This window comes from Podarcis melisellensis (genome assembly GCF_964234715.1).
Source record: "Podarcis melisellensis genome assembly, chromosome: 5".
In the NCBI taxonomy this organism is placed as follows: domain Eukaryota; kingdom Metazoa; phylum Chordata; class Lepidosauria; order Squamata; family Lacertidae; genus Podarcis; species Podarcis melisellensis.
In genome coordinates, this window is record NC_138537.1 from 27,824,983 (window position 1) to 27,847,834 (window position 22,852).

Here is a 22,852-nt window from a genome sequence, read left to right on the forward strand (position 1 = left end):
AAGAGATCCCGGACCTCTTTTGAAGCAAGCGGCTGCGGGGAGATCGCGTCTCTCCGCAGCCGCTTGCTTCAAAAGAGATCCCGGACCTCTTTTGAAGCAAGCGGCTGCGGGAGATCGCGTCTCTTCGCAGCCGCTTGCTTCAAAAGAGATCCCGGACCTCTTTTGAAGCAAGCGGCTGCGGGAGATCGCGTCTCTTCGCAGCCGCTTGCTTCAAAAGAGATCCCGGACCTCTTTTGAAGCAAGCGGCTGCGGGAGATCGCGTCTCTCCGCAGCCGCTTGCTTCAAAAGAGATCCCGGACCTCTTTTGAAGCAAGCGGCTGCGGGGAGATCGCGTCTCTCCGCAGCCGCTTGCTTCAAAAGAGATCCCGGACACCTGCCCCAGCCGCTGGGCTTCGTAGCGCTGCTGCGAAGCCGGGCGGGGGGCGGGAACACCTGCCCCAGCCGCTGGGCTTCGTAGCGCTGCTGCGAAGCCGGGCGGGGGGGGCGGGAACACCTGCCCCAGCCGCCGGGCTTCGTAGCGCTGCTGCGAAGCCGGGCGGGGGGGCGGGAACACCTGCCCCAGCCACCCCGCTTCGGAACGCTGCTCCGAAGCGGGGTGGGGGGGCGGGAACACCTGCCCCAGCCGCCGGGCTTCGTAGCGCTGCTGCGAAGCCGGGCGGGGGGGCGGGAACACCTGCCCCAGCCGCCGGGCTTCGTAGCGCTGCTGCGAAGCCGGGCGGGGGGGCGGGAACACCTGCCCCAGCCGCCGGGCTTCGTAGCGCTGCTGCGAAGCCGGGCGGGGGGGGGCGGGAACACCTGCCCCAGCCGCCGGGCTTCGTAGCGCTGCTGCGAAGCCGGGTGGGGGGGCGGGAACACCTGCCCCAGCCGCTGGGCTTCGTAGCGCTGCTGCGAAGCCGGGCGGGGGGGCGGGAACACCTGCCCCAGCCACCCCGCTTCGGAACGCTGCTCCGAAGCGGGGTGGGGGGGCGGGAACACCTGCCCCAGCCGCCGGGCTTCGTAGCGCTGCTGCGAAGCCCGCGCCCCCCAGCCTTCAGAAGAGGTCCGGGGACAGACTGTCCCCGGACCTGGTCTGAAGGCGGTTTCCCTAGGAACGCATTAATTGATTTTCAATGCATTCCTATGGGAAACCGTGCATCGCAAGACGAAAAAACCGCAAGACGAAGAGACTTGCGGAACGAATTAATTTCGTCTTGCGAGGCACCACTGTACCAATGTAAGGGTGTGTTAATATGTTCATTTCTGAACTATTCATAGATGTGTGTCTGCAAGACCAGGGTGTGTACATTTGCAACTCTGCATGGTATTGTAGAGCTGCAGAAGTGGCTTCATAGTTGAAGCATGTTGTGTTTCAGCTTGAAAAGTTTAGCCATCTTAAAATCAAAAGGATGTACTCCCTATTAGAATGACATTTGGCATGGAGGATCTGCCAAACTAACAAAACTTAAGTGTAATCTGATGAAGGCTTGAGTTTTGCTGCTTAAAAATTTCGCTTTGAGTTATGATTACAACATTAGACCAGAATATATTTACTACTTTCATGACATGGAAGTTAAGATGGGCACCATATACGTTTCATACTGTTTTGTGCATTAGTGAATTTGTTAAGCCTTAACTGTCTCAAACTGAAGAGCTTTTAAATCCTAGAATTCCAGTTTGTACAAGCCTATGTCAAGGTTAATAACTAAGTGGATGATACTCAGATGAGACCTAATGGCATATCGCTGAATATTGTTTATTTTTCATCTTTCAAGATTGCTGCTGAACTCTGGCCCCACAAAAACTTTTATGTAGCCAGGCCCATAAATATGCTTCATACGGTTACTTGTAGCTTAGCATAAGTTTATATGCATGCCTAATTCTATTACGTTTGGGGTTTTATATTCTTTGTTTTTCTCGGTTGAAAATATGTTGCCATACAGAATGATCTAATCTCCTTATCTTAAACCATCAGTATACATAATTCCCCCCCCATAAATGCTGTGAATGCCACTCATGTGAAAGAACTCTACATTCTCAAATTTGGCTTGTTTAGACAATACTTTGCCTCCAGGAGGCAACCATTGTTTGAACAGGCTCACAAAGAAAAATCAGGTTATTACACAATTTTGTGTTTTCATCGTTAAGAAAAATTGCAAGGAAGTGAATTGTTATCTTCCTGTCTTACCTAACCCTGCTTAGCTATTTCAGGCCAGGTGTGGAGGACCTGAACTCTGTACAGATTTTGAATTGAACATGTGTTGGGCTTAGGGCCTGATGGTAGGATTCTGCTCCACCACCTCCACATTCGATCTTGCTAATTCATTCCTTCTACTCAAGTAAAGCATTCTTCTACTAACAAATTTTTAAAATATATTTTTAATTCACTGTAAAGTGAATAAGAACTGCATTCTTAATATTTTTATTATAATCTTGGCAACATTTATTGTAACATTTACTCTTGGGAAGTAAAAAGATATTGTTACAACCCATATTATGGTTAAGAAGAATTCAGTTTCCCAAGTCAATAGGACAGAGCATCTTCTACTATCAGGGATTTGTGTGTGTTTTGATTGGCAGTTCAACAAAGAGAAGGTGGCCTCTCAATAGGACAGCATCTGGCTGACATCATGCTGACTTTGTTGCAAAAGTTTCTTAAGGGTGTAGCCAACACTGAAAAGTCATGCTGTGTTTATAGACCATTTGATATGGAATAGAGATGCATGGAAAATGTAGACTTCCTGTTTAAACTATGAAATAAGTCAGCAGTGCAGTGCAGTGTGTTCAGCAGCTAACAGGACTAATGCAATTCTAGGTTGCATCAACAGACATATAGCGTCCAGGTCATTGGAAGTAATGGTACCACTCTGTATTCTTGAAATGTCAGTTTAAGAAGGATAATTACAAACTGGAGCATGTCCAGAGGAGAGTGACAAGAGTGAAAGAGCTGGAGACCATGTCCTGTGAGGAAACTCTTAAAGGCGATATAATGACCATCTTCAAATATTTGAATGACTCACACATACATGATATTGTAATTTGTTTTACAGAGGGCAATACCCAAATCAATTGTATCAAAAGGATTTAGGCTAAAAATTAGGAGTAACCTCTTGCTGGTATGTTCTGTTTGACAGTGGAATAGATTGACTTGGAGAGGCTTTATTCCTTCAACAAGATTTTTTAGATCTCTTCCAACTCTGATTCTAAATATTAAGACTTTATCCCAGCATCATTAATCTCTTAGCACAGTCCCAATTCTGAAAATTGTACACTTCCACACTTTCATTGTGTATTTCTGAGGATAGATACTGATACAATGGTACCTCAAGTTAAGAACGTAATTCGTTCTGGAGGTCCGTTCTTAACCTGAAACTGTTCTTAACCTGAGGTACTACTTTAGCTAATGGGCCTTCTGCTGCCGCCATGGCACCAGAGCACAATTTCTGTTCTCATCCTGAAGCAAAGTTCTTAACCCGAGATACTATTTTTGGGTTAGCGGAGTCTGTAACCTGAAGCGTCTGTAACCTGCGGTACCACTGTATTCTGGTTTAAGCTCCATATAAGATGTATTTTACTGTTTCTGTGTTCAGGTTTACTTTGCAGAGTTTAATTTGTTCTTTCTCTAATTTCCATAGATTATAAGCACACCACAAAGACTGACCAATTCGGGAAGTGTTCTCATTGGGTGTCCCTACACCACAGCATCAGCCATGGTCACACAGATGCATATAACTGAAGCCACTGGCTGGGTTCCAGGGTAATAATCCGTTCTTGCATGTTCATTCTGAGTTCCATGTTTTCTTCATAAGTTAGGAATTCTGCTTAATGCACCTTTTGACTTTTGTATGCAAACATGTAGCCACTTGACTTTGGTCAAGGTTCATTAAGTTACAAAATTTATATATGGGATGATAGAAATAATGGAGACTATTTGCGCAATTAAAACAAGTCCTTACTCCTTCCTTAAATTTCTGTTGGATGTATAGCATCACACTTGCATATTAGAGAAGTATGCCAATCTGAAAGTAGGGCTAAGAAAAGGCTTTAACATCATCTGCTTTTGTTTGCCTAAGTTATCCAAGATCTCTTTAACTTGCAGGTAAGGAATACAGGAATTTTTATTTTTTTTAAACCCTCTATCCTTCAGGGCACTCATTATCTTTTACCTTCACTTCTCCCAGCTAGCTAAGAAACAGAGTAAACAACTATCCACTACAACCCAAAGGTCTCACTCCTGGTCAGTCACTGCCACTTCAGGCCCTATGAGCATATATGTGAAATTGATATTCTTTTTGCCCCTACATGCATCACTTTACGCTTGCATACATTGAATTGCATTTGCCATTTTACTGCCCATTCAACTCAGTTTGGAGAGATCCTTCACAGCTCCTTTTTGTTATTGCCACCCGGAACAATTTCATATCATGAGCAAACTTCGCTGCCTCACTGCATACCCCTAACTAAATGATTTATGAACAAGTTAAAAAGGACAGGTCACAATATTGATGCTTGAGGGACTCCACTTTCTACATCCCTTCATTGTGAGAACTGTCCATTTATTCCTACTTTGTTTCCTGTTTCTTAACCAGAGGACTTCTCTTATTCCATGACTGCTAAAGCCTATTCAGCAATCCTTGGTGTGATCTTGCATCAAAAGCTTTTTAAAAGTCGAAATACATGTCAGCTGGATCACCTCTATCATATGTCTGTTGACACTCTTAAAAAAATTACAGGTTAGAGAGACAGGACTTACCCTTATAGAAGCCCCACTGGTTCTACTATGCTTGGTAATTTTGTCTTTGACAGTGCTTTTCTCTGGCTTTTTGTTAGCGGGTCAGCGATTTCACATTTGAGTTCTTTAAGAACTCTTGGGTGGCAGCCATCCAGACCTGGCAACCTGTCATTTTTTAAAATTTTGTCAATAATACCTCACACTTTGTCTTTTGTCTCTACTATTTGCCGCAGTTCCTCACACTGTGAAAGTTAATTTCAGCACAGGGATCTGCCCTATATCTTCCACTATGAAGATAGATGCATATAATTAATTTATTCTCTTCATAATCTCCTTATCCTACTTCAATACACCTTTAACTCTGTTGTCATCCAAAGGTCCAACTGTCTTCCTAGCTGGTCTCTTGATACTAATGTATTTAAATATTTATTGGTTGGTGGTCTTCATGTTTTTAGCAATGTGCTCCTTAATTATCTTTCGGCATCCCTTATTATCTGCTTGTATTTATTTTGCCAAAATTTGTGTTCCCGTTCATTTCCACATTTCAACAAGACTTCCATTTTCTAAAGGAAGTTTTCTTGTCTCTAATGGCTTCTTTTATGCTGCTCGTTAATGGCACAGGCACCCTATTAGCCCTGGTCGTACCATTTCTTGATCTGTGGTATCTAATTTTGTGGTTTTAAACAACTCATAAGGATTTTGGAGAAATCCGACCCTATTGACTTTCCTTTTCAACTTGATAATTATGATAACAACAAATTTTCTATACCACCTTTCATCCGAGGATCTCAGAGTGGTATGCAATATATATTTTTCTTTTTCTTTTTACCAATCCCCTCATCAAATGTGGCCATGTTGGATTTTCTAAGCAATTGTCCATTTACATATATATATTGAATAGGATAGCTTCCACAATATTTACATCTATACTATCTTCACCCACAATGATTTGGTAGAGGAGCCTTCCTCTTTTGTGATTTCTAGCTTATCAGATTGTATGTCCTCTTCCACAGACAAACACCACCTTCCCCAGTGTGCCCTTTCCTTCCTCCTTATAGTGATTGTATCCAAATGTTTCTGCGAAATAATAATAATAATATATTTTTACCCCATCCATCTCTGGGCGGCTCCCAACAGAATATTAAAAACACAATAAACCATCAAACATTAAAGTCTTCTCTAAACATAGTAAAATAGTAATCATGAGAAGGCCCATTTCTTTGTTGCCACCCAGTTGAGTTCTCTCGCTTATGGCACAGCTAGCAGGGCCTCTTCTAAAGGTCTTAGTAATCAGATAGGTCTATATATAAGAGGAAACGTTCTCTCAGGTAAATGGTTCCCAAGTTGCTTAAGGCTCCATACGTTAATGACAGGCGCTTTAACCTGGCTTGGTAGCAAACTAGAGGCAGTGCAACCCCATCCTGAACAGGCAAACTACCTAACACCCATTTACCCACAGCGCCTTCCAGTCAAAGATGTGGGATGGTTTCTGATAGTTGGAGCCAGTCTCCTGCTGCTGCTGCTGCTCTACATATGAACTTCTTCCTTTGGGCTGGTTGTGGAGGATAAGCAAGCAGAGTGCATGTGTCTGCTTGTTTGAATAACTCCCTTGCTCTAGGGGCAGGACAAGGAAAGCATCGTGGGAGGAGAAACACTGCCAAGACCCACCTTAGCTATATAGGCACTGCAAAGATGAAAACAGGAAAAGCAGCAGGAGAAATAGCTGCTAATGTGGTGCAGTCTGCCCAGGTCTTGAGCAGGCAACCAGCAGAGGAAAATGGTGCAATCTTCACCACTCAGGCTTTTCTTGAGTTTTGTTTGAGGATCAACCACTTTCACAGTTCATTGCATGGACTGAGGACCTGGTTGTTTCATCTCATTCTTTTTTTTAAATTGAGGAACTACTACATATAATTGGAATGCAACAAACACAATAAGAAACAGAAATATTTATACAGTGGTACCTCTGGTTATGTACTTAATTTGTTCCAGAGGTCCGTTCTTAATCTGAAACTGTTCTTAACCTGAAGCACCACTTTAGCTAATGGGTCCCTCCCACTGCTGCCACCACGCGATTTCTGTTCTCATCCTGAAGCAAAGTTCTTAACCTGAAGTACTATTTCTGGGTTAGCAGAGTCTGTAACCTGAAGCATACGTAACCCGAGGTACCACTGTACGAGCATATAACAATGTGAATGAAATCACATATCCTCTTAAAAATTGGCTTTAAGAGAGAACTAGGGCAGAGAGTGTTATGACCAGATTGAGAACTGATGTGGCCAGTTTGTTCCTGTCCAGGTCCCTACAAGAGTTCTGCAAAAGTCAGAAAAGGGCAAGAGCTGTTCTAGAGCTACCCCAGGCACCAGCACTACAAAAGGCAGCAGAAATAATTCTCCAGCTGTTTTATCATCCAGTTCTTCTACCAGGGTTCCTTTCTTAAGAACTCTCGGGTCTATCAAAATTTCTCTTCCATTGGCCTTCCCTATGGAGAAGAAAAAAATGCCCATTTTTCTAATAAGATGCTCATTTAGTATGTCTAGGAAGGCCTGCTGATCAGCCCCCGTTCCCCAGCAAGGTTTCAGGTTCCTCAGCTAGAGCTCAGGAAGGTGATCAGGGAATGAAGTTGAACAGAAACAATATTTCTCATCCCAGCAAAACTCTTACAACTGAATCTCACCCATTGGTTTTATTTCTAGAAATTCATGTAAATAAAATAACTGTTTAACCAAGGAATCACTTAGTGGTGTACACTGAATAATTTGAAACAAACAATGTACAAATTAATTCCAATTTATTTAAGTTTTAATTGGATTTAAGTTTAGTCAAGTTGCATTCCCCAGGGGCAATTATAACTATTACAAATTATGCTCAATATATTTGACTAGCTTTAAAAATGAATAAAGCAAGTACTTAAAATATTTAGAATAGGTATAACTTGTGCTAGGAAACATTAGTACAGCCTAAAATCCATATTTTGATATGTGCTGTTTTTTAATGTTTACAGGGATAGAAAACGAACTCGAGACTTTATGGAATCAGATTTTTCGGAAAGGTTTGTATCACTGCTGCATCCTGAATATCTGACCGTTGAACTTGTTAGCAAGATTTCATTTTTAATTGTTGGTGTCTTTCCATCTCCCTGAAATAGTTCAGTTTACTGTAATAGAACAAATAATATTGTCCTTTGTTGTACTTGCACACCTATTCTAACAGATTGTCTGGCTCGAACTAATAACTATCCGGTTGTTTATATAACTTGCAAAATATTTGGAAATGCAGTTTTGTAGAGGTGATAAGATCTATCATTGACTTCTGGTGAGAAAAATTAGTTAAATCGCCATGTGCTTTTCTGCAGGCACAATTCTGGTAAACTTACTTCAGTGCTTTATCAATCACTACAGGGCTACACTTGTAAGATTTTATAGCAACTGAATTTTACTACTTGTATATAGAAAGTGAAAGTGAAGTTAGTGACGGTAAAAAAAATATGTTAGAGTCATAGTAGAGCATATGCTTTTCATGTTAAAAGGTCCCAGGTTCAGTTCCCACCATCTCTACCAGCAAGTCTACCAAACCTCTGCCTGAGCCTATGTGACTATATGGAAACTTCATATGCAGGGGCAGTATTGCACTGAATACTGGCTGCTGGGGTGGGGATGGGGGCTAGACAGTAGTGGTAGGCTACTGACCTCATGCTCTGCCTGTGGGCTTCACAGTCTAGCTAGTTACTAATGGGAGCAAAGTACTGAACTATATGTACTTTTGATCTGACCCCACAAGGTTTTCTTTGCCACCGCAAGTAAAAAATGGCAAATACACCATTTGATTCTATTATATGTGAGTTGTAAGCAAGTATACCATTGTAGAATTTCCAAAAAACATAGAATCATTTCCCCAGAAGAAAAACATTATGAGCTTGAAATGCATTGGAGCAAATTATTTGATTTGCTGCTGGTATTTTGGTTTGAAAATGATTACATTTCACAGTATGTTCTTCTGCACTTCCAAAATTCTAGTAAACTAGCTAGATGGTTTAATGTACTGTTTAATCTTTGCAAAGAACACATTCATAACGTAAGCACAAAGCAGTATCTTGCAAGAAAGAGAATAAAATTAAAATTGCATGGCTGATTCTAGCATTATAAATTATTTATCATATTCTCCCAAATGAACATTTTTTTCAAATACTGAACCTTCCAGCAAACAGATAGCGCTTAGCATGAAAAATCTGTGATTGGTCTTTGTTGTCAAACTTAAGATTTGAATTTTTCTTCATCACAGTAAAAGAAGCAGAAAAGGAGATAAAAATGGAAAGGGTTTGAGACATTTTTCAATGAAAGTATGTGAAAAGGTCCAGCATAAAGGAACAACATCTTATAATGAAGTTGCAGATGAGCTGGTATCGGATTTTACAAACTCTAATGGCCACTTAGCTACAGATTCAGTAAGTAGAAAGTAACATTCATACACATCTAATATTTTTCAACGCACATGTTCCTCTAAAATCAAATTAAAATATTATGTGTAAACTATTAAGGGCTTGAGACCAATGCTCTTTTCACTCCACTCTCAATTTTCTTCCCTACCCCACTTTTGCTGAAACACTTACCAATCTATGCCTCAGCTATTTTCAGTCATAGATTGACATAATAAACTTGTACAGTCTCTCCGGCTTCAGTTTCCTTTAGAGCTGTCTGTCTGTCTCTCTCTGACTCAATTGCTGTCAACATTCTGTAAGCCCTGGGACCTCACATGTGCTTGTTAGCCCATTTTCAGCCTTTGAATCTCTCCTCTCTCTCCCCTACACCTTCCCCATGAATTTACAAACTTGTATACTTTTGCAGTTCCTGTGACTCTTCAAAGTAGATGGGAACCATTCCCTTATTTTGGAGCAGTCCTATTTTAGCTTTAGACTTACAGGCACTCAGCTGCCTCAGTTTGCTATAAGAGTGTTGTTTTTGCTAAGATGTAGTAGTGGACATCACCTTCAATGAAGGACTGAAATGGGTAGATCACGTTTCAGCACTATAAAATCTTTTTTGCAGGCTGCTGTTGTGAAATCTTACCATTAGGAAATTGCGATTGTGAAATCTCATGGTCCAAGGGCGAGTAGAGGAGCGCTCCTCTCGCTGTCCATTATTGCCCTGCCAGGTTCAAGGTGCAGGGTGGCTGCAGCTCTGCAACACCTGTGAGCCGGAGGAGACATGATTGTACGGGGAGTGATGCTGCAGGTGGCGGGAGATGTAGCCACCCTTTGGAAGCTTCTGCTGCCAACACTGCTTCCTCGGAGCCCAAATTAGAAAAGTATGAGCAAATATAGAAAGGGGAAGAATGCAGCAGTCACAGAGCTTGGACATATTTAAACTGCTTTAATATTCAGCATCAGTTGACATGTGTTAGCTTTCTCAATTTTTCATGGTTTAGTCTAGCAATCTATAGATTAAAACGTATGTTTTATTGCCCTTTTAGTCTATTCAAATGTTGCCATATGTTTTTAATAAAAAATACATGCTTATAACATGTGGCATTTTCAAAGATTCAGTACTCTAATGATTCTGTAATCAAACTTGAAAATGTTGTTCTCACGGCTAATTAGGTAATAAATTGGACCTCTCTTGGCCCCTGTTCAAGCTTTGGATATCATCAAGGCAACTTTTTGCATGATATTTTTCCTACGTAGTTGTAGGGAGAAATATACAAATTTTGTATACTTTATCAATTATGCAGTTACTTCTGAGCATGTAAATACTTAGAGACAATGTTCACATTAATTTATATATGCCTTTTCCACATTCCTGTGGAAGAATATGAGATATGTATGTGATTGGGAAGGAGAACCACCACTGGTTTGATATTGTATATGTCTTGGTTTTCTACAATCTTTGTCCGTAAATATTAGTTATAGTGTTCATATTAATGTGCTGCCTGCAGTGAAACCTTTATATGCATTTTAAAATGATTTAATACTGTTTTTCAGACCTGTAGCGAGCTGATGATATATTTAACAGTAGTGCATTTTAAACAGGTTTATGATCAGAAGAATATTAGGCGGAGAGTTTATGATGCCCTCAATGTATTGATGGCGATGAACATTATTTCAAAGGAGAAAAAAGAAATCAAATGGATAGGTCTTCCTACAAACTCGGCTCAAGAATGTCAAAACCTTGAGGTGAGTGAGGGGTGGAAAATTTATATTGGCTAACGTTGTATTTTCTGTGTATAAAATGGAGACACATGAATTCTACTTTAAGTAGAGTGGTTCTATATAAATTATGAGTGTGAGTGCTATCTGTGTTGGCCCCACACCAACCAAAAAATGTAGAAGTTTATTAATCTTTACATACTGTTTTTATAAATGTATAATAAAATCTTAGTCTTAAGAAATAGACTGTAAACTGTCCTGGAATATTTATTTTAGGGCAGCTTTAAAAGGGAACTAAACAATAAACAGTAACTTCAAAATATAATAGTTTTTATACCTAAGTCCAAATCAGAATTGCAGTGTTCTGGTTAGCTGCCCCATGTTAAAGTATTGTCTCATTTTTAACTTAAACTTTGCTGACTTCCCTACTTGATTGATGCAAGATGAAAGGTTCTGATGGCATCTGAAGTACATCTGACGATTTTACAATATATGTCCTATATGCTGCGATTCAGGTTCCCTAAAACAGTCACGAAGCAGTTTCACCTTGGCCCAGAGGAAAATACACTTCTGTGTATTTATCTACTATTTTGTATCTTTCTTTTCATATTCATATTTAAGATAGAGAAACAACGGCGTATAGAACGTATAAAAGAGAAGAGAGCTCAGCTGCAAGAACTTATACTTCAGGTATATTTTTCAAATGTATGATATCACTTAAATCCATTGGGGGGGTGTTCAGCTAACTCACAGTAGGCTTGTTGAAATTAATGGACCTAACTTAGTCATGTTCATTAAATTCAGTCAGTCTACTCTGAGTAAAACTTTGTTGAATGCACTGCATGTTGTTTACTAGTGTTAAGTGGTGTGGTTTTAAAATATATATATATAAATAAGCATTCTTAAACTAGCAGAGTGCATACTTCAATGTTTCCTTCAGCTGTAAACTAAAATAAGTTTGCCTTTTGAAAAGCAGCCTGCCTCCTAATACAGCAAATAAATGCTCAAAGGAATCTGTGACAAACCAGTATGAACACAGAAGTCATTCCCTGTCTAGCATCACAGAAAATCAGTGACATTTTCTTATTTAACCTACATTTGTTTATCAAAATCTGCAGTAATACTAAAATTTAAGCTTCTCAATGCTTCATCTAATACTAAAACAATTCTCATTTTCTGACACAATAATCTAGGGCAGGTTTTGTTATGTGTTTTAAAATTTGATAATTTTCATCTCCTTCTACAGCAAATTGCTTTCAAAAATTTGGTACAAAGAAATCAACAAAACGAACAGCAGACTCAGGGTGCTCCAGCTTTAAATTCTACAATACAACTGCCTTTTCTAGTAATAAACACAAGCAAAAGTACCGTCATAGATTGCAGCATCTCTCCTGACAAGTGAGTGTGATATGAAAGTACATGCTGTAGTGTTGAGTGCTTTGTAGTAAGCCTAAGAAACATTTTTTCTAAATTAAAAAAAAATCAAATTGCCATCAGATTTTACCCATTTCTCTCCCAATTCATGTACTCAATTCATGTACTCTCCCAATTCATGTACTTTTTTTTACGTTCGGTCCGCCTGTTGAGGAAGACCTCTGTGTTGAAACGCTTTTGATATTGAATAGGATTTGACCTGCTAAGATGTTGTTATCAGTATATTGGTATTTGTGATTATTTGACGCCTGCTTTTATATTCAAATTTGTGTTATAAAAACTTTCATAATAAAGCTGGCTAACAACAAAATATCTTGTTTCTGGAACAGCTTCTCTAATAGCAATTATAAGCTGTCCTATAAGTTATTTTTACCAATTTTATACGGCTAAAGGACCTAAGTAGGGATGAAATAAACTTAAAATGCATTTGGTGGGCAGGAAGGGGGGCACTGAATTTGAGTGAGGAGTCTGTAGATGACCTTTAAAATCCATTTGGTTTACTACAATAAAAGATTTTGGCTTAAGCAAGATTTCCCCTCAACTTTGAATCTGTTTAATGAAGGGGAAAAGTTTATGGACTCCTATTGCCTCGCATGGAAAAAGTGTTTTTAATTGGGGAAATATAATAATTTGTACCCTGCTGAGATGGCAGTTGACCAGATGCAATCAGAAGCACTTTCTGTACCTAGTTATGTTTTAAATATAGCTTTGACTCATGAAGTAATCCTGCAAGTGTAATTGTATTTGGGCACTTATTAACATATAATTTAGAAAATGCATCTAAGCTGTACTAGGAAATCTCACTCATTTTTCCCCTCTTACAGATTTGAATACCTTTTTAATTTTGATAGCACTTTTGAGATCCATGATGACACTGAAGTATTAAAGCGAATGGGAATGTCACTTGGCCTAGAGACAGGCAAATGCTCATCGGCAGACCTAAGAGCTGCTAAATCACTAGTGCCTAAAGCTTTAGAAAGCTATGTCACAGGTAAGGCTGTGGTTTTTGCATGTTGCTGATTAAATGCAAATCCTCACCATCGTGAAGAATTTCTAATGATGTCAGACTGCATGAGGATGGCAATACTGAGTGATTTATGAAAGTTGGCAGTATTGTACAAACTAAATCACAGGTTTAAAAGTAGTCATCTGCAACTAGAGATTCCAGAACTTGTAAATAAACCAAAGTGCTTGAATGGTGTACTATTCAAAGTAGTGCCATTAATAATTCCTGCTGTCACCCTGCTATTTAAAACTAAGGGAGTGTCTACATATTTTTAAAGTCCGGTGAAAATGTATGCTGCACAGTTTCAGTAAAGGTATCTAGCAAATGTATTGACGATCAAGGGGCTGATTCTGGCTACAGAATCTCTCTTAGTGGAACGATATTTGAAGTGGCTTGCTACACACAGTCACAAAATAGATAAGCTAAAGAACCACTTTAAACCATTTGTGACATAGGTAGAGCAGATTATGTTATACTTTAAACCAGCCTTCTCCAATCTGATGCCCTCAAGATACTGTTGAACTACAATTTTCACTGCCCCAGACTATTTGCTTTGCTAAGGGGCAGCAGGCACACCAAATAAGGAATATTATTGTGGTCACCAACCCTTCTTAAAGGTGCCTGGTGCTCATCACCCTGAAAGTGACAGGCTTTCCTTCTTTGAAAGGAGGACTGTAGAGCACAGAGGGAGTAATGTGAGTATATGTGAGCTACTCTTGGAAGCTGCTCTCCTCCCCCTGCATGCTGTTCTGGGGTTTTCCTCGAAACCCCCCTAAGCTGAATTTTGCAGCTTGTTGAGAGAAGAGTGGAAGAAAACCGCATTGTGCAAGTGGCTTCCACTGATGAGATTGGCTAGGTGAATCCCAACCCATTGTGTCCCCAGAGAAATTTTCCTTGTTTAGTGAATATAACCACCTTTTTAAAAACTAACATATGCATAATTTTTTAGAGTAACGCAAAACATATTTTAAAGCTGCAAATCTTGTGTTTTGTCTTTGTATTCAATGATAGTTTCAATATTTCTTAGGCCTTCTGATTGTCCTTATGAACCAGTTCATTTTTTTTATCGTTCCCTATGCAAACTTCTATTTCAAAGGATTCCTATCTGTTCTCTTAATCATAACATAATTACGCAATGTAAAGTTGTGGCTAGATCTGTCTAATCTGCATAGCTACAGAAATCAGAGGCCTGTACAAACAAAGTAGCTGATTTAAATGTGTGTTGTACAAATTTTCAGGGAGAGGATTGCAAAACAGCCTCTACTTGTTTTGTTAAACATAATCCTTTCTTTTAAGGTAGTAAAATGTTTAAAATAAGCATTTGCGTTCATATTCTTATGGCTCATTAATAACAAAAAATGGTGTTGTGTGCATTCCTCTTTAAAAGTTATTCGCTAATGATATCCTGTTCTTGATGATGTTCTGAGCCTCTAGGTCTTGCATCTTTGAACATAGATAGAGAAGCAAGCTTCCAACTTTGATCACACCTAAACAGGATTTCCAGTATCCCAAATGGCAACTTTATTCTGACAGTCAATGAGCTATTGTATTGTTTAAACTAAAGCACCAAATTGAACATGGAAAAATTGGATGTTGTAGACTTTGCTTATACCAAAATCCCATAAGTAGAGCAGTAATATTGCAATGATTTCATTATCTGGATCTCTATATTCAAGGGTATAAATACTTCAATTGAGCACTTTTATTTCCTCATGGATGCTGAATAAACTTGAGATGTTGAATGTTGGATAGTTGAACTTGCCTCTATTGTATTTCTCCTATCTTCACTGTACTATCTAGAAAGGGTTAACGAGTGAACAAGCTAAGATAATCTCTTAGTTCCATCTGTCTGAGTGTATAGAGGGCCTTGTCTTGCTTTAAAATTTCCTGAGCTAAAAATAATGCCAGCTTTAATTTACCACTGGTACCATTTTACCAGTGTACCTGAAAGATTAACTTGCCCTCTTGTTGGAACAGCCAAAGTACACTAGACCCATGCAAATAGTCCACTTCACTGGCACTTCAAAGACTCTCCAGATAATTTGCTACACTAGATCTATGATGTCATTTTGCATTTAAAGGGATTTTCCTTAGATAATTAGGGGAGGCATTAACTCAAATAGTCACCCAGCTTATTGTATTTTTAAGTTCACCAGGCAATATTTTGTTCTCAAAAATGCTCTGAATGATTCAGCCTTTTCAGGTTGAAGTTTGTTTTACCATGCAAGAACTATCAATCTAGAAAGCTAACTTGCATATATTTTTGATAGGCTTAAAGATATCCCCCCCCCCCAAAAAAAATTACCTAGCATGTGGGACACACCACTAATATGATAACATGGGAAACAGAACAGAAAGCCAGGGGAAAATAGGTGTGCAATAAACTCAGATCATCAAACTCCTGTTTGCAAGATTCAGGCATTCCTACTTGGCTATAACAGAGAGAAGCTGGTGCCAATTCTTACTAGAAATAGACCACAAAATAACAACTAGCTTTTTATATAACGTATAGCTAATTACTTACTTTACCCCCTCAAATACTGTTTTTCTGAGACATTTTAATACATATTGCCCTTGTGTTTATATATGTGTTTCATACTGGTAACATACCAAGTACTTTACAGAAAATAGACATGTATGTCTCTGCTCCCATTGCCAGTCCCTAAACTCTCTCACACAACATGAGAAAGGGATTAGATGGTCCTAGGGAAGAGACTGAGCCACATGTATCCCTTCAACTTCAAAAGGCTTGGTGGAATCAGTTCAATGACTGCAGAATAGACTAAAAGGTGAGATTTTCAGGATTCCAGACATGTAGCTTGGTGCATGGGCATGCCTCAAGAGAATAGAAAAGTATGTTCCTGTACAGGAAAAGTATTGACCATTTGTTGTTGCATGTTTACTCCACATACATGTTACGTGTTGAGTTGTAATTGACTAAATGCTTTCTTTTAGATATGTCTACAGGAATTTACTGCTTGAACCAGGGGCTAGTTTTAAATTCAGCTCAAGCAGGTTCTGCTTTGGCCACAGCTGGGAATACTGCTCTTTTTAACTCAAGGTAAGTAAGCGGGACGCACGTGGCGCTGTGGTCTGAACCACAGAGCCTAGGGCTTGCCGATCAGAAAGTCGGCGGTTCAAATCCCTGTGACGGGGTGAGCTCCCATTGCTCGGTCCCTGCTCCTGCCAACCTAGCACTTCAAAAGCACATCAAAGTGCAAGTAGGTACCACTCTGGCAGGTAAACGGCGTTTCTGTGCACTGCTCTGGTTCGCCAGAAGTGGCTTAGTCATGCTGGCCACATGACCCAGAAGCTGTACACCGGCTCCCTTGGCCAGTAAAGCGAGATGAGCGCCTCAACCCCAGAGTCGTCCGCAACTGGACATAACTGTCAGGGGGTCCTTTTACCTTTTACCTAAGTAAATGTTGAATGGATGGCTTCTTTTTATGTTATTAAGAAACTACAATTGCCTTCTGGGAAAAGTGAGCCCTGAGCCTTTATTTCTTGTTAAATTCTCCCAAGCAGATACTGGGTTGATGCTCTTCAAGTCAAGACACCCTGATTTTTGTTACATCTCTGTTGATCACCTTTTGCTATATACATTTCTGAAGTAATCGCTGAACTATGATTGGGGTTTAAGGTTAATGTGTTCATGGGTTTAAGATTAAGTAGGGTTCTAGATTAGGATGACTGGAAAAAGTGAAATTACTTATTTAAAGCCACAGATCCTATTTTATGAAGGATTTGCTCACATATGCATGGACATCACTTTCTCCTTGGTTGATTTACTCATGATTTGATAGCTTTTATTAGACCAATCAAAATACCACAAAACAGTGCCAAGCTTTCTAATTCTCTAGAACTCTTTATCAGGCTGCATGGTAAACAGACCTGAAGGAGTGGGATCTTGGCCAATGCAACACTAAGTATGCATCTGGTGAGGAGAGTATTATGCCAGAATTTGGGAGGAGGTAGCCTGTGTTCAGATGAGGCCCTTTATATGCTGTAGACTTCAGATTGCATCAAGGCTTCTGGCAACAAGAATTAACAATGGCACAACATTAGATTAGGTTAGCATACTAGTATTCTGTTTGAAAGTTCTGTCTGTAGAAACTAAACAACTCCATAATGTCTTAATCACACATGCAACACTGAGATTGATTCTAATGTTGAGATGCATACCTGCATGTGTTAACCAAACCTGCAACACTACAGCTTAGAGGAATGCAGTTTTAAGTATCAAGTTGTTAAATAGGAGGCAGTTCTCTCAAGCAGATTTTTTTGCTTCTTTAATAGTGGAAATCCAGGGTTGTGTCTAGATTCTGAAGTGGCCTTAGCAACAGGCCAGCTGCTGGCTCCCAGCAGCCAACAGTCCAGCAGTGCAACATCACACTACTCAGAGTCACGTGGTGAAACCCCCTGTTCCTTCAATGACGAGGATGAGGATGAAGATGATTCTTCTTCACCAGAATAAAGGCACACTAGTCATTTGAAATACTCCTCTTGTGCGCTTAACTCTCTTTACTTAGTTTTCTTCCACGTTTTGCCTCTTTACCCTGTGCAATTTTGTTGAAATTTTGGAAAGGTGTCAGAGACAGGAAGGTGCTTATAACAAGGCACAGGACATTGTACTACTACTACTACTACAGAACAAGAAGAGAGAATGACTCAGTGCTCATACCTATGCACATCGGAGAGAATGTGGAGCCCTTCAAACAAGCAAATGACCTCTGGTGTGACAGTGTTCTCTTTCATTAGTACCCAAATCTCATCTACAGAGACAGAATGGATTTCTTCTCCCTGCAACATGTTAATTCCATACTTAAGCAGCACTACAGTGACAGACTGCCTGCACTTCCTTTTGGGACACATTTACCCTAGGCCACTTCTCATGCATGGGTTGTTCCTCTTCTGTGTGCGTGGAGGGTCAGCTCCTGTGTTTTATGTATTTGTGTTTGTAGTCCTCACTGCCAGAAAGAGTTTGGAAGTGGTCCTAGTAGCTTGGTTGCATAGGGGCCTCCTGGATCCATGGTGGACTCCTCTGTAAACTGCCAGGCAACTTGAGGACCCTCATTAAAGTTTGTGACGGGTAAGAGTGGGATGCCCTTTCCCAATAAGCTTTAAAAGGCACATGGTTAGTGTGCAACTCCACATCTCCCCTTCTACCGATTATACTGAATAATTGAATTGGCTCGCATTACTTTCCTCTTCACTATTAGGGGAAAAAACACCTTTCAGAAAGGTCAGAGTGGACAATGCACAATTTTTCTTTTTATATCATCATCAGTTGCCTGCTTCTTTTCCCTTACATCACATAAGATGCTAATTAACTCCTCTGCCCAATTGTCAAATTTTTTTTCTACAGAAGAACACAAATATTTAAAACCACCGTGCCTCATAAGACTATGTGATAGGGAAGCTATTGAAGTTTTATTCTGGTTGAATAGCTGTGTGAAGAAGTGGTATACGTTCACAAAGAGACATGTGTTTTCAGCTTGAAATCCTGTTTTAACTATTCCAGATTTAGTATTTCATCAGGTTATCATTTTCCCCTTCTACTGTCCATTAAGCAGTGAGACAATGCTCACAGCACACTCTGTGCAGCTGCTGTTTTAATTTAGAAATGAAACAACTGTATTGAAGGAATTTTTAAATTTTTTAAAGATGACAGTACAAAATACTAAGATTTTAACTGATATGTGATGTTCCCCCACACTTTTTAATGGATAAAGGAAGGTTAAATTATAGCAAAGCTTTCCCCCATAGAATCTTAAATTACAGTCCTATGAAGTCCAAGCAATTTTAGTTGACAAGTGTGTTCTGAAATCATAATAAACTTGCTTTCTAAATGTCTACTAGACCAATGAAATATTATAAATTATTTAAATAAAATACAGCTTTCTTTAGAGAACAAAAAATGATTTTTTTTTAAAGAAACTATTTTGATCTCAGGTTTTAAAATGATCTATGAAGCCATAATCTTTGCTGCAAATCATACAGTGCTGATAGGGAAATAAGAAACTGGTATCTTCAAGTGTAACAATGGATGTGAATATATGAATACAGTAATCTAAAGAGGCTTTTTACTTTGATTGTGTGTGTGTGTTAAATGAGGCAGCTTCAGCTGAAAGTACTATGATCTAATTTGGGGAAAATTATAAAGAATGTTTTAGAGAAGGTATATACTAGGTTTTTTTGCCCCAGACTGATTTTTTTTGCATATGAGTATTAACATCCAAAGGAAGAGTTCCATTTTTAGTCTTTAGGGGTACATTGCCAGCTGGGAGGTAGCAGAAGCGTGTTCCAATTTTTAAAATTGCTTACTGTTTGTGATTTGGCAAACCATTAGCCAGTCTTTCACATATATCGAATACAGGATTTCACTATGTTCCAGGCATAGTGCTCTGAATAGAACTCAAATTGAGCAAGCCTTCCTGTGTCATAATTGGTTGACCAAATGAGGAGGAAGGTGCTCAGTCTCTGAACAAAAACATGGAGATGTGGTAGAATGAAAACAAAGTCATTTTCACCTTCACTCTAACTTTCTCATGGTAGGAGATGCATGTCTTTTTAATGTGGGTCCATCCATTCACTGTAAACACAAGGATTGGGGGATAAACTCTACTTAGTAGCTTATCTTTCCAGGTCTTTTCTCCCAGTTGGCTTTTAGTACCAGAAGTAAACTAGCTGGGAGAAAGGCACTTGAGGGAACAAGCTGAGGACAGGAAGAAGGGCTTGTGAGAAGCTTGCCTGCATGCTCCTTTGGCCTTTTAAATCACAATTCCCTGCATTACAAAAAATTGCAGACCCATGTTTATAAAGCTGCTGTTCTACCTTGATCATTTCAGCCTTGTAGCAAATCTCTTTCCTCCCACTCCACTAAACAACACACACTCACAAACCTGGCATCACCACATTGCATGCATATATTCATGAATCTGTTCCAAAGTAGATTTGTATGGATGCATGGACTTCTTGCCATGTCTTAAGTGCACAATATGGCCTATAACCAGCACAATTACTTATAAGCAGTTTTAGGTCTTAGACATTAAACATATTTAAGGGTAGGGGCGGGGAAAATTTGGCCCACTGGCTGTTGTTGAACTACCCCTGACAGTTAGCTATGCTGGCTAAGACTGATGAGAGTTGTATTCCAACACGTGCTATAGTGGAGGATCACAACTTCCCCATCTCCCTTTTAGGGCAATACATCTTGAAGTGAATGGTTACCTGAAACTAGGATGGCAGATTATGTGGTTCAAGAGGATGTTTCCCTTACATATGTACAGAGACAGTTCAAATTCTGTGCCAGAGTGAGTTTCATTTCATTATTTCTCTTGTTCGTATTTGAAATGATTTACTGTTCTGCCTCTAATTTATTCTAGTTTTGTTAGAGAGAGGCACAAAGTTAGGAAGGGCACTATGGCCCTACCTCAGCCACTGGAACTCTTGGTCCACAAGATTCAAGCAGGCATTTATCCACGACTTTCAAGCATGTCAGCATGACTAAAAGGGCTGCAAACTTGCTGTTTTGTGAGATTATTGCAAAGCTGAATTTTGTACCCCAGAACCATATTCTGAGATTTGCCCCACAGATGCGCACACACTTTTATGAAATTGGAACATAACTCTGCCTACATTTGTTCATCAGAGTCCATGGGAAGCTTTTGTGTCATTAGAGCTCAACCCAGTTCTGCAAATAACAGCACTTTCATGAAGCGTGTTCCTCACACAGCATAACAGAACACTGTTCTCCTGCTCTTCCTCACGTAGTGTGTGTGCATGACCACTATGCTAGGTAGGGTGTTACAGGGAATGAGAGATTAATGTTTCTTGACCAAGAAGATGGGGGCAGGTGGATGGGACAGTGATATGCAAGGAGTGGACAAGCATCTTATTCCACATTAACAGCAGATGGGAAAAGATGGGGTTCTGCTATGCCTTTTACGATTCCTTCATGCCAGGTGCTGCATTCATAGTAGGACTAGAGTGAACCCTTGAGATTTCATCAGATTAAACTGGCAATCTGAATTGGGAGAAGGGGGAAGAGAGAAAATTCACAGTAACCAAAGAGGCTGACCTTATGGCATGAATATTATGGAGCACTTTGATTGTTATCCTTCGGAACCAGTTTTGGAGGGAAATGGTTGAATGGTTGGGAAAAGCTCAGACTTCTTTGAAAACAACAACTACAGGAAAAATCAATTAAAGCAATATGGATGTTCGCAAGTTATTCCCTGCCTTTGTTGTAGTTTTCAAATTTTGCTATGTGGGTGCGTACAGAAAGTATAAGTAAATATGAAAGATCCTTAATGCTTTTAAACTGGAACCACAATGCAATGTTTATATGCAATGTTTATATGTTTTGTGTTTGTGGGAAATATATGTTTCTTTGACAAAAATGTCTTAATTAAAACAGGGATTTGCATCATGCGAACCCACTGTCACTAACACAGGTGAAAATAAAATAGCCAAATCATATTTGGAGTAGTGGTATTTCAGGGAGTCTATTCTGAGTATGGTTGGCTTTGATGCTACCCATATGAATTAAGCCTGGGACAACGTTAAGTTTCTTCCTACCATTTTTTATGAACTGCATAGTGTTGTACACAGCAATAAATGTCTGGTGTGCACACCTGAGCAAAACTGGTTAAAGATTATGATTTGAAAAGTACAACCATTTTATTCCACCAGAGAACTTCTGACTATGTCCTCCTAAAAGAATTTCTGATGGCCTGAAAGCATTCTTGTCTTTACCAAAACCTTGATAGTCTGTTTTCTCCAAATGATCTAAAGGCCTATTTATTTCTCACCACATCGATATGCCAGCAGCAGAGAAACTTGTCAGATGATGGTAATGATTCATGTGGCAATGTTGTACACACAGAACAGCTGTGTCTCAAGTAGCCTTTGTGTAGTGATCCAAATATTTAAACCAACCCCAGCACATTGCAGCAACTTTAGTCTGTAGTTTGTAAATGAACTTGCAGAAGATGTAATGTTCCATGACTTAGCTACCAGATATTTTAAAATCTGTTTTATGCTATTTTGTAGAGAGGCTGGGTTTTTCTGCTTGTGTTTGTTTTTTTTACTACCGCATAATATATAGTTTGTGTGACTAAAGTGTGAAAAATGTGGTAGTCTTGTGTGTGTCTTAAGAGAAAGAAGGCAGACGCAAAGAAACTCTTACACTTTAAGACTGTTGCTACTAGCAATGTAATATGTCTGATCTAATAGAAAAATGTTACCTTGTAGTATATGACATACTTTATAAAAAAACACCATTATTTTTTTATGGAAATTTTATATAAGAATCTATTTCTGCATATTTCAAGTGATCTTGTATTTTATTGAAGTGCTACAAGTAAGGATTGTGCAGAAGAGTGCAAGTATTTGCATCTGATTGAAATGAAAAGCATGCATACTTTGAAGAAAAATAATATCCTGCTGTTTGTGACCTGAGAAGTAAAGCTAAACTGTAGAACAGAATAAAATAATTTAAAGACAACTGGGGTTGCTCTTGTTTTTAAGCAAACACTGCGGCAGAGGAAAGCTGTCAAAG

The 22,852-nt window shown here is 39.5% G+C and overlaps 1 protein-coding gene across 3 annotated transcripts in view; it reads left to right on the top strand.

Annotated features, from left to right (window-relative positions):
* The window catches only part of TFDP2 (transcription factor Dp-2), a 36,934-nt gene extending 14,136 nt beyond the window's left edge, over positions 1 to 22,798 (top strand). For all 3 annotated transcript variants that reach the window (XM_081911299.1, XM_081911300.1, XM_081911298.1), the window contains 9 exons: positions 3,612 to 3,733; positions 7,713 to 7,760; positions 8,990 to 9,152; positions 10,734 to 10,877; positions 11,472 to 11,540; positions 12,097 to 12,248; positions 13,109 to 13,275; positions 16,246 to 16,351; positions 17,587 to 22,798. In XM_081911299.1, the coding sequence (XP_081767425.1) occupies positions 3,612 to 3,733; positions 7,713 to 7,760; positions 8,990 to 9,152; positions 10,734 to 10,877; positions 11,472 to 11,540; positions 12,097 to 12,248; positions 13,109 to 13,275; positions 16,246 to 16,351; positions 17,587 to 17,764 (1,149 nt within the window). In that variant the 3' untranslated portion in view covers positions 17,765 to 22,798. The remainder of the gene's footprint in view (positions 1 to 3,611; positions 3,734 to 7,712; positions 7,761 to 8,989; positions 9,153 to 10,733; positions 10,878 to 11,471; positions 11,541 to 12,096; positions 12,249 to 13,108; positions 13,276 to 16,245; positions 16,352 to 17,586) is intronic.
* Positions 22,799 to 22,852: the final 54 nt, after the last annotated feature.